Source organism: Penicillium odoratum, assembly GCF_028828045.1.
Source record: "Penicillium odoratum strain IBT 22623 chromosome Unknown utg000001l_segment0_segment0, whole genome shotgun sequence".
In the NCBI taxonomy this organism is placed as follows: domain Eukaryota; kingdom Fungi; phylum Ascomycota; class Eurotiomycetes; order Eurotiales; family Aspergillaceae; genus Penicillium; species Penicillium odoratum.
In genome coordinates, this window is record NW_026643143.1 from 4,534,148 (window position 1) to 4,552,017 (window position 17,870).

At 49.2% G+C, this 17,870-nt stretch overlaps 3 protein-coding genes across 3 annotated transcripts; 2 read left to right on the plus strand and 1 right to left on the minus strand.

Annotated features, from left to right (window-relative positions):
• Positions 1–6,701: 6,701 nt before the first annotated feature.
• On the plus strand, positions 6,702–7,434 carry N7520_001681 (uncharacterized protein; the record flags this gene model as incomplete). Its single annotated transcript, XM_057135616.1, has 2 exons — positions 6,702–6,735; positions 6,797–7,434. The coding sequence occupies 2 exons, from the start codon at positions 6,702–6,704 to the stop codon at positions 7,432–7,434; spliced, it is 672 nt and encodes a 223-aa protein (XP_057001552.1).
• Positions 7,435–8,295: 861 nt separating this feature from the next.
• Positions 8,296–10,309, minus strand: N7520_001682 (uncharacterized protein; the record flags this gene model as incomplete). Its single annotated transcript, XM_057135617.1, has 4 exons — positions 8,296–9,277; positions 9,351–9,939; positions 9,996–10,074; positions 10,124–10,309. The coding sequence occupies 4 exons, from the start codon at positions 10,307–10,309 to the stop codon at positions 8,296–8,298; spliced, it is 1,836 nt and encodes a 611-aa protein (XP_057001553.1).
• Positions 10,310–16,335: 6,026 nt separating this feature from the next.
• Positions 16,336–16,587, plus strand: N7520_001683 (uncharacterized protein; the record flags this gene model as incomplete). The annotated part of the gene is made up of 2 exons (XM_057135618.1): positions 16,336–16,429; positions 16,481–16,587. The coding sequence occupies 2 exons, from the start codon at positions 16,336–16,338 to the stop codon at positions 16,585–16,587; spliced, it is 201 nt and encodes a 66-aa protein (XP_057001554.1).
• Between the last annotated feature and the right edge of the window lie 1,283 nt (positions 16,588–17,870).

Here is a 17,870-nt window from a genome sequence, read left to right on the forward strand (position 1 = left end):
CGCCACCGGGGTCCTCTCATCGAAATCGACATCACGGGAAAAGACTGTCTTTCCTGAATGGATTTCATAGAGCTTATACTGATTCGGTTCACAATAGCCTAGCAGTCGACACTCGGATGATCTCGGTCCGAGTTTGGCTCGATGCTCCTTAGGGATCAAGACCCATGCACGGGAGCCGATCCGTCGCAGATGCAAGAGCGAGGGCGGTTCCCCGTATAGAATTTCAAACGGTGTCTTCTTCCGTAAGATCGATGCTGGTGCACGCAGCTTCAAGTAGACCACTGTGTCTACAAGCTCGATCCACCAGGAAGGAGAAAGGTTCGCATCGGACAGGAGCGTGTTGATCCGCTCCCGGATAGTACGATTAGTGCGTTCGGCCAGCCCATTCTGCCCTTTGCAGTATGGCGGCGAGGTGTCGAACTCAACTCCCTGGGATTCGAGATGTGTTCCAATTGGCAGATACTCTCTCCCATTATCGGTGAGGAATCTTCTGATCTGGGCGCCGAACTGTCGGTGCACCCAGGCCTCAAAATGTTGGAACTTCGGGAGCGCTTCATGCTTCCATCTCATGGCATAGGCCCACGAGCCACGAGAATAATCATCAGTAAAGGTGATCACGTACCTGGAGCCATCTTTGGCCATCGGCATCTCCATGATGTCCGAATGGATCAATTCGAAAATTCTCGTTGAATGCAGACGTGGCCGTCTTGCGCGGGAGTTCCTCTTCTGATGCTGCTTACCCGACATGCACGCCGGACACTGCGGCGTTGCCAGCAGCTGCGCCTGCGTCAGCGGTCGGTACGGAGTGCCGGTCTGCCGAAGGACCACCCTCAAGTCGCCCCGGTTCAGATGTCCCATCCGAGCGTGCCACAACGCTTCGGAGGCCTGGTCCACTCCTGTGCACACATCTTCTTCGAGTATCACAGCTTCACCACCGAGTTCAGAGGTTGGCGCTGTACATTCTACGCCACTTGACTCCCGAGGATCGTCAAAGTCCATGGCCACCGCCTGCGGTTCCAGGGAATCTGCATGGTCATGGGTCGTCGGCGCCCTCGCCAGTTGGACTCGCTCTCGAGATCTCTTGCTCACATGGCACCGCAGGATCAGTAGATCCTCCTCCGCGTGGTAGGCGGTCCCCACGGTTCGTCCTCGGCGTTGCACAAAGACGTTCTGTGGGTGCGCCACCACCGAGTAGCGGTCTCGCAACAGCTTCGGCACGCTGATCAGGTTCATCCCGACGCGTGGCGCAAAGTACACGTTCTTCAGCACCAGGGGCTGGTTGAACTTCCCCCGGAGCGTGAGCTTCACCGTACCAATCCCTTCGGCTTCCACTGGATCGCCCGCCGTGTCCAACATCTCGCGGTGGGGCCGCAGACTGCTGAAGCAGCTCCGGTCCCAGCAGATGTGGCTGGTGGCGGCCGAGTCCAGGATCCACCGGGGTTGCGGTGCGTGGGTATAAAGGGTCGTCACCCTCGCCCTCACGATATTGATCCTCGGTCTCTTGGAAGTCGGCGGGCCCTGCCAATCTTCCACCTGGCTTGATGGTATCTTTTGTAAGTTAGTTCTTGGTGAGCCGGAAACACTCCTCTCAGCCTTCAGGGCATGGTCCCTAGACGACTGTCCTTCTCGCTGTTTCTTCCAGCACTGCGCGACCACATGGCCGCGCTTTTTACAATAGTTGCATTTCTTGGCAGTCTGCTGCACCGTATTGACAGACGGGCCAGATGCTGCCTGCAAGGGTGTTGGAGCTTCTTTTCTCCGAACTGTCTGCTCAGCATTAGACAGACGATTTCCGATCGTGGTCGGATTCACCGGATCCTTGTCATTCTGAATGGCATCCACAACTAGAATGTATTCCGGTCCGATCTGCGTCAGTAAGATCGCAATGTGCGTTCGATCGCCAATGGATCCGGGCACGATAGCATTCAATCGATGTACGAGCAACCGTACCCGATCGACAAATTCGCGGGCACTGCCGCAGCGCTCGCCAGTGGTTTCACGAAGCTGCGCAAACAACTCGCAGAACGTGGCCAGTTCCATTCGCCGGTACCGTTCTTCGAGTTCATTCCAGAGGTCGCGAGACGTCTCAAGTCCCGCAACATGAATGCTAATGTGGGGGGACAGATACCGGAAAATGGTGTGGTAGGCCTCAGCTTCGCGGCGCGACCATTCACGGTGGCGCTCGAATGCCTGGACCTCCACTTCGAGGCGCGCCTCAATGGCGCGCTGTCTCACCGCCCCCGCGAGGTGCGGTTCCACCAAAGGATGAATGTCTGCCGTAATAGGCTTGGCGTACTTGAACAAGCAGTCAGGACGCTGGAGGTCGCCCGACACAACATCCCAGACCTGCCTGGCTTTGAGGTAGGAGGTCATAAGACGTTTCCAGGTTGCGTAATTATCGCTTCCTGTCAGAGGCTCGATGGCCGTGACGGCTCGGTCCGGAGAGTCGTGAACCAGAGCAGACATAGTGATGACTGCGAAAGCGGGGTAGATATATAATCACGATGGTTAAGATAATTTTCGGATGAGTAGAGATGGCACCCGAGATTTTGCTTCCGGGCTCATAACCTGTTGTAGTTCAGAGGTGTGAATTGTCTTGTTTTTTTATTTGAGAGGGAAGAATAAGGCTATATATACAACGAGAAGATCAAGTTGATTGGAAATCAACTTGGTTCTTCGTATACATACTTCGGGATTAATTCCGGTGGTTCGGCTTGGTTCCTGATCTGCACCAGCCTTATATCACAACAAGTATGAACAGGGAAGCTCTAGCCAACTGGATTCTTGGTGTAGGGCCTCCCAAGTTAACGACATGATGTAGCTTTCCTTTTGTACACAACTGCCAGCCCTTTGTTCAGACTCTATTTCCTGTCTAGAAGGACTTGACAACGGCTGTTGGCCTGAGAAAAATACAGTGATGTTGGTGGGGTCTTTTCCCGAGTCGGACGAAGTGTGGGCGAAGGGTGACACACCGCCTGAGCGACACCGCTTGTCAACGCGTCTAGACTCAGCATTGACAGTCTGCTTGTCGACGCGTCGGCACTGTCATCATCGACAAATTGTTGTCAGTGCTGGTCACCGATTCCAAGCTGGTGACTGTTTTCCGATCAGGCTCAACTATTTCAGAAAGCCAGTCAACGTTTTATCTGAGCAAACTCAACTATTTACGGAAGCTCAGTCGAATGTTCACGCACGATCATTTTACTGTTCATGAAGTCGCACTCGATTGTTTGTTCACAATAATTCAACTGTTTACACAGCAGCTTAACTGTTTACACAGCAGCTTAACTGTTTACACAGCAGCTCAACTGTTTACACAGCAGCTCAACTGTTTACACAGCAGTTCAAGTGTTTACACAGCAGCTCAACTGTTTACACAGCAGCTCAACTGTTTACACAGCAGTTCAAGTGTTTACACAGCAGTTCAAGTGTTTACACAGCAGCTCAACTGTTTACACAGCAGCTCAACTGTTTACACAGCAGTTCAAGTGTTTACACAGCAGTTCAACTGTTAAAAAGCCGGTCAAATGTTTACGAATGGTCTTTCAACTGATCATGGACGCTCATCCAACTGTTGATGAGAAAAGGCTCAACTGTCTACGCACGCTCATTCACTTTTTTTTTTTGAAAATATGCTCCATTGTTTATCAAAACAGACTCCAATTTTCACCACCACTGGGTCAAACGTACAAGCACGCTCATTTGAGGTTCACGACGCTCAGTCAACTATCATCATTACAAACTGCTTGCCACCGGGGACTATCGATCACCGCATCTACCCCTTCACCACCAACGCCAACCTCGACAGTCATCTCAGGTTTCCTGACCTGTTCGATAGACGTAGATAATGCTTCCTTGCCCAAGTCTGATGGTCTTTGACCGAGCTGACCGGCCTGTACGTGTGTGTATACATCCTCTACGTGTGTATATATACATCTTGGGAAATTAGGTTCTGGACGTAATACTACTATGCACGGCGGAATCAGGAACAGCAATATGCTGGGTTTATTCATTCTCTATTCAATGCTATCTTGAAGTTGAAACAGGCATCGGAATGGGCTCTCATGGCCATGCCAGACTCTTCGCCCGTGGCCCGAGCCTACAAAGGTGAAACATCGATGTTGGCGCAGGTCTTGGCTTCTTCAATTGCAGAGCGAGCATTGAATACTGGTCCCTAGCACCACGTAGAGATGCCTGCACTTGGCTAGAGTTGCTTGTTCTCGCAGTATCCTCCTGCGAGGCTTATTGATAACGCAGACCTATCCTGCGGGGTAGTCTTGTTCTCGCAGCACCCCCCTGCGAGGCATATTGATAACGCAGACCTATCCTGCGGGGTAGTCTTGATCTCGCAGCGCCCTCCTGCGAGGCATATTGATGACGCAGACCTATCCTGCGGGGTGGACTTGTTCTCGCAGCGCCCTCCTGCGAGGCATATTGATGACGCAGACCTATCCTGCGAAGCATGTTTGGTGACGCAGAGCTTGTACTGCGGACCCGTGGCCACGGAGACCCCCAAGCCTGCAGACAAGAGATGGAAACCATGACACACGGGAGTGTGAGGAGGAAAGTCCTGATTTTTTTTGGGCCGGAAATCTCGCGCCTTTTATGTCAAGTCGGCTACGTCTCTTCACAGAAACCCCCTGCGCAAATTCATAGAAACGGCCACTGATTTGGGAGGGCATTGGAAAAGTTACTTGGAAATCTTTGGCCAGGAGACACACCCCCCATGGATCCGTGGTTGGTCTCATGTTGCCAAGGGGACCAGCCATTGGTTCCATCAAATCGATCATCTAGACTGACCATTTCCTGCGGTGGGTTACACTGGCGACTGGGTACCAGAAATGATGAAATGGAAACCATGGATATGATCGCTGTGGCAATGCAACGCAGTTGTATTGCAAGTTGCGACATATGTATTACAATAGAGCATTCAAAGAGGGCTAAACGCAACGGCTATGCACGTGCAATCATAGGTACCATTGAAATTATTGTCGCGCAACGATGAAAAGCCTCTGCAGCGCATGTTGTCCTTGTTTACGTCCTTCTGAAAACCCAGTGAGTAGTATCAAGTAAAATGCTCGAAACGACTGGATCTTAGACCAGGGTTGAAGGAGAGCGGGCGTCACTCCGGAAGAGTGAGGTTTGCGGAACAACCCGATCGCTGCGATGCGTTGCGAACCGAGTGTCAAGTTTTTCTGTGGCAATGACTTGATCAGTTTTCATGATCAGAGAAGATATCTGAAGTTTAGTGCATCCTTCTCAGTGAGGTGCACTGCAGGTATCGAGCATTGCGAATGCTACTTATACTACGAAGGTAGCCGGGTCCAGACCTTCGTGATTATTTGGAAGAGAACTGCGACCGACTGTGAGCTGTGGTGTCAGCCATCAAGGGAGTGGTCATAGAAGAGCAATAAAGACCGGATAAGCGCGTCGTAGTAATTCCAACCGGTATCAGACTGGGAACGTGAAATTTACTTCACTAATAAACTTCTCATAGATATCCCAGCACTGTGCTCTGCCTCTGCTACGCGGCCTTTCATAAAAAACGCGACACTTGGGTCAAGAAACAGGATACCAAAAAGTTTCCGGTGTGAAAAATGAGTTCGTCGTGGACCCTGACCCATGGGATAAACACCACGTGTCATTTAGACTTTGTGTTCCCGAGCGATCATTCCGTTCTGGGCCCTCCAATTCTCCACTCTGGATGTGGGACCCAAGCTCTGCTAGACTCGAACCACACTCGTCACACAATTAGGCCATTTACAGCAACAGAGATGGGTCTGTCGAACTTTCCCGGTGGAAGACTTGAAGTAGGAACACTCGGGAATATTATGGCTCTCATCTTCCTGCAAATATGTCCCAATCCCATTGCCATAGATCGTCAAAGAAAGGGGTGGCAAATAGAGCCAAAGCCGGGATTTTCGGGCAGCGTCGATCCCGTTTCAGAACCGCGCGGCCCCACCATGAGTACTGCAGAACCATTCAAAGGAGTACCACGGAGCCCTGCCTTTGCTCCATGGTGCTTTTGAACTAACTTGGGCAGCATCCAAAGATTCTCTGATTGAACGAGCGCTCTCTTTCAGCAGTTGCACTTTACCTTTACGAGCAAGCAAAAAAGAGTGGACTTGTAGCAGTCGAGAAGCAGTCATTTCTGGACTGTGCAGAGTCGTCATACTCGTCCGAGAAGCATGTCAATGTCCTGGCTTGATCCTGGCTCGATGCGGGAGGGCAGAATCTCGTTGATCCCAACAATGCCGCCCATGCAGAGTCCAACTCCGAAGAGCCTTCGTTGCTACCATGGCACGTCAGCTGGGTCCGTGTCGATCTCTGGTCGATCTCCTGATATTGCAACGCTACCATCACACCTTGATAGTCAGGGCACGACGGACTCATTTTCAAACCCTGAACGGTCAGGCTTCAGTGGTCCAGGGGTCTTTGCCGCGCACATCATTTGCAGATCAGTGTTAATTTTTCTCCTCTGCAAAGTCAACACAACCACCAACAACCTATGAGACAAGATATGCCAGGAAGTAAACGCAGCGTACTTGCATCATCTGTATCAAATCGAGATCATATTCACAGCCCTTTATACAACGCAGCCACATCATCACGTCCTGCGAAGCAACGGTGAGCAGCCACAATAAATTCATTGTGCTTGCTAACTTCTCTCCATCTTCTTTAATACATCGAAACCAATCACAATGTCTCGCCCAAGAAAGATCGATGCCATCTCGAGTGAGTTCCAAATCTACATCTTCTGCGAATACGAATATTAACTAACGAACTTGAATCACAGTTCTGGAGAGTCTCTCTTCACTCTTGGGAATACGATCAGGAAAAATTCCCTTTCGCGCCCAAAATCGAATCCTCCAAGCCATACAGCAACACCTTGAGTTCCATACATTTCGGTTTGCTCACAAATGGCTGCCGGTGAAGTCTCTCATGAACGGGTGGACGTGCCCAGAAGAATTAGAGCTACACAGATTCTTCATATTTTTGGCAAGGAATAAGACCCGAGTACAGCACAGTGCCTTCCGCCAAGCGAGTCGCGCTCTATTGAGAATGAAAGGACCAGTGTCCGCAATTCGTCACGCTGCTGTTCATCGTCTGAGTCAGGATCGTGAATCTCTCCTGCAAATGAATCGCGTCGCCATTGAATTCGTGATGATCACCGGTGAGTCTTCGTCCCCTGCGAAGCTTTGCCGTCTCCTTGACTTCTTGGAGGCTAGACTTCCGAAATCAGACCGGCTTGCGAAACCCAGCCCGTTTCCGGAGCGGCCTTTAAAATCCAAAAGTTTTCTGCGCAGACGTCGTTACATAAAAACGAAGGCTCCACTCACACCACTACCAAAATCTACCATTGAAGTCGTACAATGGGTTGAGGGGTATTTTGTGCTGGAAGTGGAGCGCTTCTTGCATGCAGTGTTCTTATAGATGTTAACTTGAACTCTTCATGATAAACTCTTGTGTCGTGTTGAAAGCTATTGTGTATACCACAGATACATGAAGCGAAGAAGCATCCTAATAATAAAACTGATCTGATCTAAAAGTCTCACAATAAATTCGGAGCTAGGCTTTGTAGGTCATGAATAGGGGCATTCATTTCAGTTGCGGTCAAACGCACACCAGGGTGATACAAAGGCGCCTGACCATTGTCATGGCGACGAAGATAATGCATCTCGTGGTAGGGGTAGAAGCTTTGATGGTTAGCGGTCTAGGAGGTGGATTCTAGAATCCAGAAGGAGGGTCCCGAAGCCACTACGCCCCGGGCCCGACTCAGTAGTCTTGAGAAAGTCGTGGAAGCCTCCTAGCCTTCGCACGTACCAGCTGAAATGATCACATGCGCACATTCATGGAGACTCGGCAGGTGACTCCTTGTCCAATCGGCTCTGGTCTGCCCAGAAGAGATCCCGATTTGGCAAGTACCCGCGATGCTGTTGCTTGATTCAGTCCTACTCATCGCCCTCTCACTCGACAATATAGAAGACCCCCGAGTCATATTGTCATGGGCGCGATAATTTGGTGCCTGATCCCGCCGATTCTCCGCGGTTGCCTAGTCGTATAGCGTGCTATAGTGTCGTCAAGTGGTGCACGGAGCGGCAGCTCAGCACCAATTCTGGAACGCAAATGGTAAGAATTTTCAGCGCTGCAATTGAGCTTAAAAGCCTTCTGATGGTCTTTTTTCAAGAAAATAGGCTATCGATCATTCAGATATGTCATTACTGAAGCTTCTATAGTTCACATTGTCTATCTTACACAGCTGAAGTGTCCATGAACCTCGGCCTATCACCCACGTCATCGTAACCAATATCCCCACTGGATGTGCTCATAAAGCGGGTTTGTCTCTCTCAGGAGCGACGGCTCCGGTGATTTTATCATCGCCAGCGAGGGAAATCGATGATTCTTGTGAAAATCCTTTGTGTCGTCCAATGCTGACAGAAAGCTGAAACCAATCTGTGGATCAAAGCTGACTAAAACCAAAGCCCGATAGTTTGCTGGTAGATTTGGATATCGTACAGAGTAGACCATGGAACGCTCATCTGAGACAGCACGCAGTGTCTTGAAGGAACTGGGAGGACAGAGGAGCCGGCGAAGCTCGACTGACGCGTTCTCTGGAGGCCACAGGTAGGTGCGATGAGAGTCGTAGCGTTTTTTCAAGCCTGTTATGGGGGTTTCGCCTTCATTGCATTTTGTGGTGCTCGAAAGTAGGTTGTGCGGAAGTAGTGCGTCTTTCTCATCAATGAAATCCTCATGATTTCGAGACCTGGTGCGGAGACGGAGACGTTCTTGGAGCCGCACTCTGTTGGGTAGTGGATCGTTGACAAGATCAATATAGGTGCAAGCAGCTAGATTGTAGCTACAATGTCTTGTGCGTGCACGAATGAACTCTTGTCGGTCCTCTGGGCTGTCGGCTGGCTCATATTCCGCATGAAATTCATGACGCAGTCGCTTTGCTGGCCTGTGCTCATTGCGGTGCCGGTTTGACAGCTCAGATTCGAGAGGATCGCTCTCAAATTCGTCCGTTGCGGCTTCTTCGCCAGTTTCAGCAAGGAATTCCTCTGGTATTGGGAGTGGCTGTGAGTAGTAGGTGCGATGGTGCTCGCGTCTGTTGCCGGCCCACTCTCGACGGCATTCCAAGATGACCGGTCGGCCAGTGATCTCATCTGTCCGGATTGACATATTGGCCCACCACTCATTGATGGAACCTTCGGAATGCTCGCGGCGCCACAGACTTCTGTTGCAAACACGAAGCTTATCACTCTTCTCGCCAGGAGCACTGCAGAAGCAATGGTAGTACGAGAAATAGTTCTCCATCCTGGATAGATACGGCATAGAGATGCTTTTTGTACATCTCAAAACAGACAGATTGGTCAAGAGCACCGTTCGCAGCCTGTATACGAAAAGTTTCGATCGGCTCTGGCTCCGCGGCACGAAGGTCGACACCATAGACAATCCATCTACCGTTTGAGATATCGGTCGCTCTGAAAATCCCATACCAAAGATAGGTATCACTTTGCCGGACAAAAACGGGAGTTTTCAAAGGGATTTGCTTTGAGAAGCGGATCAGATGACTGGTCATGTCAACCACTACGATCAAGTCGCGTAGCGCCCGATCATTCACGGGCTGAAACAGATCATCTTCGGATAGGTCATCATCAAACAAATCATTCTCGGATTGATCGTCAGCGGCCCAATTGTTATCGGCTCGATCATTTTCGGCGTGAACCCGAAAGACGAGGATGTTATCTGCGTAGCGTAGCAACGACACGCGGCCTACAGCATCCGCGCCCATCGATTCTGGGCTCACGCTCTGGAGAGCCACGGATAAGCCCAGGACGCGCTCCCGCTTTTCCACAGCATGCGCATCCAGCAGACGGATTTCGCTTTCTATCCGGTAGCAAAGCACCCCCTGATTGTAGAGAAAGTCGGTTCCATAGGCTAAGATTGCCACGGAATATGGCGCCGCCGTAGCGACTGATTCGTGTATTCTAAACGATGTTCAATAGCTTTCTGGTAGGAATAGTCTTTCCGATATTTGGCCCAGTGGGCCTCTTTGCTAAACGGGAGAAAGTTCTGTGTAGAGTCAGCTTTCGGCTTCCGAAAGGGGGGTTGGTCTTTTGACCTCAACGATCTTGCGTGCGATGGGATCAGTCCAGAGAGAGGCATACAGCGTCCTGCTAAGACGGCTTAGGTGGACGAAATCACGGTCGTCCAGCAATATAGCAATTTCAAATAAAATAACCCAGGGAAGGGACTCGAGACCTCGCGAGCGGTAGGTCGGGGGAAGTGAAGGGGGTATAGTGGACATGTTTTGATGACGAAGATGCAAATTTGGACATTGAAGTGACAAACAATGTGGCAGAATAAGAGCGTGAACAAGGTGCCACTGGAATGGAGTATGCATTACTGTGATGATACTCACTGCAAGAGCCCCAAAGAGGGGGCAATCTGGAAGAGATTGACATGGCTCTTCACCACGATCGGCACACGCAATTCACTCGCAGGTTTATCTTACATTGAAATGGGCGCGCACCCATCTGTAATGATTTGGTAATCAAAGAAACTCCAAGGGGCCCGGGGCCTATAAATGGAAGCCCTGGTGCATTAGCCACCATATGCGAGCCCACACCCGGTTCCCAGGAGCGTAGAAGCTCTGGAGATTACAGAGACTTTCAATACGACGAATTTTGTGAAAATTTACTTGTCCAGGACATTACTTGGCTGCCGTACTTACGGCTCATACGAGGCAAATACATTCTGGTTGATCTTGACTCTTTTCGCCGGTCCTCAGAAACACGTGAATATGTTTCCGCGGCCTTTGATACCACTCTTGCCTTCGGCGCACCGGGTGCGAGTCTTTTTTTCCAAGTCTGAGTATCTCCAGGATTGCCTTGACTGGCGATAAGGTCACGCCGCTGCAATGCTTTGATCTTTTCCAATGAGACCTGGTGTCGATATCGACATCCCTTGTTGATGTGCTCAATATTTGGAGGAAAATCCAACATGGCTGAAAAGAATGAATTATCCCTTCTAGGCAATTGAATGCGAGGCACGAGGCTAGACTCATTGGCGGAACAAGCCAATAAGCGGTATCTAATTTGGAAGAGTGGATCGCTTTAGCTGCTGGGGCCCAGAATCACTCTTTAGCTCGGTAATGAGACAACCAGACTAGTTCTGAACTGACTTGGCCAGGTTGACAATCCTATTTGATTGCGTCGTATGAGTTTGCCACGGGCCACTGATGCAGGGGATACAGCCCGCTTGACGCGACGAGCGAGGTTCATCCCACTGTACCCCAGGCCGGCCATGTCACGCACTATACTCCCGGCTTCAGTGAAAGGCATTGTTTTTCGTGACAAACCGCTCATAGTGCTCAAACCTGAGTTTAGTGAAAGGCTGGCGAAGATCATAGCTATCGCAAAGCCGGCAAAATGCAGGATCCACCGGCGAAGGGACTCTTCCGGGCAGGGTATTCTGCTGAATATGATACTAGCACCCGACACCGCCATATGGACACTGTGCGTGACCGATCTGTTTCAAGCTTTCTATAGAGCCAGGAAAGACGTCGGGATGCAACAAGCAACTCAATCAGAAATCCGCTTTATCCAAGCTCGTGTCGTACACATCGACATGATATCCCGGAATGAGATGGGCTTTAAATTGACTCCTGAAACCATTCGAGGCTTAATTGACGTCTACGACAATATACCATACCACTTGAGATCGTCCAGTTCTAGAAGATCTCACAACAACGACCCAAAGCGGGCATTTGTTCAAAAAGTCACTGATTTTGTATTCTGTACTTCTATTTCGGCCCTGCAGAGCCTGACAAAGGATGGAAGTGGTGTTCTCTTTGGACATGAATAAATGACTGCACGTCAGGCAATAGATCTTTTATTGATCTCTGAGATAGCTCCACAACCACAGGGCAGTCTTTCACGTGGCTGTCAGTTGCCCGTCCAAGAAAGAGGACAAATGAATGTATTCAATGGTCATTCCTCTCTCGAGCCGTGGAGCTTCGAGGAAGCTTTGCCTGGAAGAACCATTCCCTACCACCATCTTGCTCACTTGGCATATGCCGATCCGAGTTTCCCACCTGGAGCGACCTGGGAGGGTTTTCCGCCTTCTCCCGGAGAGGAGCAGCAGTTCCCTCCAATGTATGACCAGTTTCCACCGCGCAGAATGCTACTTCAATGGCCGTCGATGATTGCCAAAGACACTTGGGATTGGGATGAAATCAACGATCCCGGAAGGTATTACATGTCGGGCTAGAGATAGGACCGCTGGAACTGCACTAGGGAATGCAGAGATATTAGCGTATTTGAGCTCTAGGGTCATGAATGCTCATTGAATAGCCTTGCTGAGCTTCATGGATCCAAGTTCTGGCTTTCTTCAACGACGTCAATTGAATCTGCTTATACCCAGTAATGTATTTTCCTCCTTATTCTCGTAAATGTGTCACTGAAAGACCAAAGCGGGCTAGCTCAATATCCTCGTTTTTAACAGCAAGTTTGGTGTGCTTTGTGGAATTCTTGTATGGCCAGGAACTCTGAATCGGTGCTCATCTCTATCAGAAAGACACGGTGTGCCACGATTGTAAATCTGGTAAAAGTCGGCGACTTCGAGATGATGTACACGGCGTTCACGCGGAGGCTTGCTGCGAAATACACTCGGGCGGATTGGTGTAAGTAGATCGTGTCGTGCGAAAGAAGCTTTTGGAAACCTAGAATTGGCAGTATCAGTCAAGGGACAAGATTACTGAATACAGAGCCCGAGGTGTTGCTTGTTGCCTCAATAGAATCGATCGACTCCGTAAATGGGCTGCAGCTGCAGGTTAGTCGAGCTGGAAAGGGAAAAGAGTGTAAGTGATGATACCTCCATTATTTCCAGCTAGCAGAAATATGCCGTCGTGACTCGATTGTGCTGATCTCGAGCTTCAAGTCTTCTGAAGGACGTGTGAGCTCAGCGGTCGTCGGAAGTGGACTGGAAAGGGGAACGTGAAAAGTACGAGGATGTGCGTGAAGTGCTAGATCAGATTTTCAGCTTTCTGTGGCTCAGTAAAGTCAAGACTTCTGCGGAAGCTCAATACGTACCATGTGAACTAAAGCTGAATGGGTGCCCTGACAGAAGACAGCTGTGGCAATCAACCAGGTCAGATACAACCTGGCCATGAAGGCATCAAAAACCGGCCTTCAAATCCTGACTGCCAATTATTCGGAGTTGTTGAAATGAAGCATATAGCTTCCTCGAGAACTAGTGCTCACTGCTCACAGACAAATTCTGAAATCACTTCGTCGTAGGCGACCGGGCCCAGCATCCCCCGCTCAGACAATGACATAAGTCAATAAGCTGAGCGAGTCATACTATATCAAGATCGTGACACAGGAGGGTGATGGTAGGTATTCTGTGAAAATGACATTGTGCTGATAGTTTGTAGGAAAATAGATCCTGGGATGGTAGGGGGTAGTGGAGGGGAGTGATGGGTGGGAAAGTAGGAACCATCCGGGCTCGCAGGTGCTACTTCTTTTCCATTCCCTTCCTGGAGACCAACGTCGCTTCTCCATCATCTCGACCAATTTCATCAGCCGACATAATTCCCTTGCTTGTGAGATGTTGAAATCATGGTTCATTCAATACGCCCTGCTCACTTCAAATCAAATCACAACCTCGATGCTTGATAATACTTCTAGTCTTCGAGTGCAACCCCCCGGTCCTGCATCATGCTGATTCCCGGTGGTAGACCTGACTCTGATAGATTGTCATACGTACTTCAGCTGATTTTCAGACTATAATACCAGTGTTTCCTCTCTCGGTCCTCACATTGCTTCACATCGGCTCCTGCTCGAGCGTTCTCCGACACGACACTTGCAAAATCAATACGTGTCTAGGGTGGTCGCCTCTTGCCTACAGTTGTAAACCTCCGGCCATGCTACATGCTTATACATGGTGGTATGTCTAGTTCTCTCTAATGACCTGCCATCCGGGCTAATGATCAGATCATGGTTCTCGGCTTTTACCTCTCTTTGTCCCCACATCTATTCACGAGACCCCCCTGCTCGAGCCTACTCGAAACGACGTTCGATAAATCGAAGCTGCTTCAGATTACATTGCGAATGAATCAAAATATCTTGAACCGTTCAAACCCCATCTGATCCAGCTCTTGGGGTGATGCTCATATGAGGCTGTTTGGTAATTGTCGAGGGCCGGTACCAACAGGTCACAGTAGACATTTCTTCGCCGTGGAACTCTCTATTGAGGAGATTCATCCCACTCAATCCTACCCGGAAAGACTTGCTGAGCTAGCCAATCGAAGTCAGACCACTGAGGCGAAGACTGCCTCGGTCTGCACTTCATCTTGCTAGACGGGCGGGAGGTGGACAGAGGTCACAAACGATTCCAACGCATCCTCCACCAGTACCGGGCCGGCATTTCCAGATGATGGGCTTCGGAATACGAAAGATTAATGACAACACATGATGGCCGAAGAAGAGTCTTCAAAATCTAAAGAATGCAAGCACTATGCAACGAAGCGTCTCGCAAAGTCTTTCTCGACTTCCAGCGACACTGTTGTCACGAAATCTCGCCATATTCTTGAATAGCAAGATGTAGGTCTGAGAAATAAGGCATGAAAAGTGTCTGGAACGCGTGAAGACTTCTGGAGATGCAGCCATGAAAGCACTGCCTACAGCAGATAAAGTATTTCATTGCTGGACTATCTTGACCCTGAATCTCTCCATCCAAGCAGCAGAGCGAATTTTCTCATCATACATTTCTGATCATCCTAGAGAATCACGCAAATCCAAAGCCTTCTTTCTTATGTCACAGTCGCTGGGATAAAACCCAATTTCTGCTGAGATTTCATCCAAGTGAGGAGACCATTTTCGATGTCAGGAAATCTTCCTTTCGCCCGCTTCGTGGGCTTGTGCAACATCGTATGTTGTCTTAAAACAAAGGGTTAAAGATTTCGTAAGATGCTGTAAAAGAAATCAGTGAATTCCAGGTCGACTCAGTCGACTGACATACACAAAACGTTTCACAGAATGAGTCAAATAGGTGTTCTGCCGAGATGGCTTCGGCTGTAGCTAGGCTCGCCGGAATGGAAAGCAGGAGCGCATGCAAGTTCAATCGTGGGAATTCGATTCAATTTGACTTTCTAGTGACTCTACTTTATATAAAGCGCATTCCAAGCTTCATACTACACATTCAGTTCAGCAAGGCAATCGGAGCGCAAGCCCCTTCGTTGGTGAATTCTCATGGGTGACAATTGAATAGTTCCGCCCTGTTTGTACGTATCCTCAAGAGCCTAGACCACCGAACCTAGACCACCCCTAAGTGAGACCAAACGGCTAGCCAGAGCATTGATCCGGGAAATGAAACTGTGATTCCAAAAGACCGAGGAGCCCGAAAAGGAAGTCCCGACGTCGAAAACTGCGCTATCTCCCTCAATTTTGGTGTCCCCACAGCACTGCTTACCGGACCACATTGTTGGACATTCGCAGGTATATCATTTTCTTATTTAAGAGCAAGGGTCCCATGATCACTCTTCAATTTGATCCATGTCAACCATTGCGCGCACGAACCTGCTCACGGGGCCATGACCACCAGGGATGCTTTCAGCCACGCATGAAACCATGTCCGTAGGTGAATACGTTTTCGGACGTATTAATCAGGTATGCCGATACCAAAAGGCCGATCTTGCCACGCAGATGCGGGTCCCAATGACCTTCATTTGAGATAATAAGAACGGGTCGTCTGCGATTGGATCAAGCCGGCATTATCAAAATAGGCAGGAATACTGGCAAGATGCATATATGGGTGCTGGGGCTGATTACCGGGCCAAGAAAGGGGCATAAGTCCTTCTCGGAACGGTGTACTGGTCATAACAGCCTGGGAAGTGGTAAGAATGTGATTTTACGTGTAGACTAGATTAGTCGGGCTGACCCTATCACAGCCAACAGAAGACGATGTGGGCCCGTTCCCGAGACAAGTCCCATTGGGCAGGATTGTTTGATTATCAATGCGGCCTAAGCCTGTGCACTAAGTCACTGGTAGGATTGCCGTTCCCCCCAACCCCGACTGACCGACACTCTTCAACACCACGGGACGAAAGTGCTCACCCTCAGTCCAACATCCCCTCAGACTAGAGCTTTGCTATTCAACCGCTCCTTCCAAATGGTTCGTCAGCATATAAAACCGTCTCAAGACGGGATCCAGCAGATCGAAGCTCAAGTAGCAGCCACCAACCCAAACTCCGAGGACTCCCACTAAGAGCACGATCACACGGTATGACTGTGTTTGATGTTTTTAGTCCTGAATCACAAGGCTAATGATAGAATGACTGAAAAGCGTGCTTCGCAACTCGGCCCACTATCTGCAAGCATTTTCGATCTCCAGGCGTACCATGCAGAAAATGACACTGCTAGTAAAGGTATGTTGCGTACCTGAGATTTTGCCAACTTTTTATTCATGCTTTGTTCAGGCCTGTCAGATAGCACCGAGACCACCATGATCAATGCGCTCCTGGATGAGAAAGGTACCAAGTCTATCAGCCAGAACTCGATTTTTCATTTACAATTTATATCATGAACTGAACGAATCTTTCTCCGGTTCTCTTGTACCAAAAGAGACAATAAAACCCGTCACGGATATTAAGAAAGGTCGCGTCAGCACCAGAATCAGCGGCAAATCGCTAGTTATGAATGGTGACGCAAAACGTAGCCCACAGACGGATATAACTCGCACTCATATCATGACCGGAGGAACAGTAACAAACGGAAGTCTTCTTGTCAATGGTGATATAGACTTTGATACACTCATGCTGATCTTGAGCCGCTCCCACTGGAGGGGAACATTGTGGATGGAGTGGTCACGAGAGTCAGCGAATAGCGACTTTTTAAGACGGGAGAGACAAGCACATCCTTCAAGCTCTGCCGAATGACAAGGCACATGTACTGCGAAGTTTTTAATAAGATTGTCATCTGTTGATATTTCAATGAAAAATCCCGCTTAAAACCTGATAGCCTCATAGTCTTTAACCTCCATTGTAAGTCATCCTCTCATTGACATTAATGAATTGAATGACTTTCAACATAGATACACTGGCATGATACACTGGCTTCATGATTCATAGCGCTCGCAGACTCCATGTATTATCAAAACCGCCAAAAATTGATGTCATTCTTGGCCCAGATGCCATCTCGATGGTCTTGGCTGTGACGAGTCGATAGTCCCGCGGCTTGTCTTGATTTCTCGTAGACTGAAGAAATAGCCGAGGATCAAATTCTTTTGAACACAAAGACCAAAGTGAGGTCATCTTGCCTCTTCCTTGGCTGTTTCTTGCCATGAAGACCAGTGAATCTTACCTAAAGTAGTATAGCGTAGAATGCATACCCTCCTTCAACATCATGTCTCTCCCAAATTCCGCCCGAATGTTGCTTTGTGTGGGTACTTTTCAAAGACGCATCATTCATAGAACAGAATTTTACCAAGACGGCCTTTTGTTTTTTTCTTTTTGGGAAAAGTCAAAAAATTCGCAAAATTCGTTCGGTCATCTTAGGGCAAGGGCATGCGTATGCCCCCTTCACCCGGCTCGACAAAACTTTCGTGATGGTGAATAGACTCCGGCCCATTATCTCCAACAGTCTTTCATGAAATAAGATGTGAGGGGCTGATACTTTAAGCCAGTATCAGTCGGGTCGACTCAGGGACTGGATGAGTGCAGGATGTTATGTTTTTCCATGTTTGGGGACTTGCACGTAGACTAGGACCTTGGGCCACTCGCGAGTAGGCTATAGGAGAAAGCATCGAGAAGGTAGAAGATAATGTCACTTACAGCCTATTCTAGCATGCTTGTAGAGGCAATCAGTGCT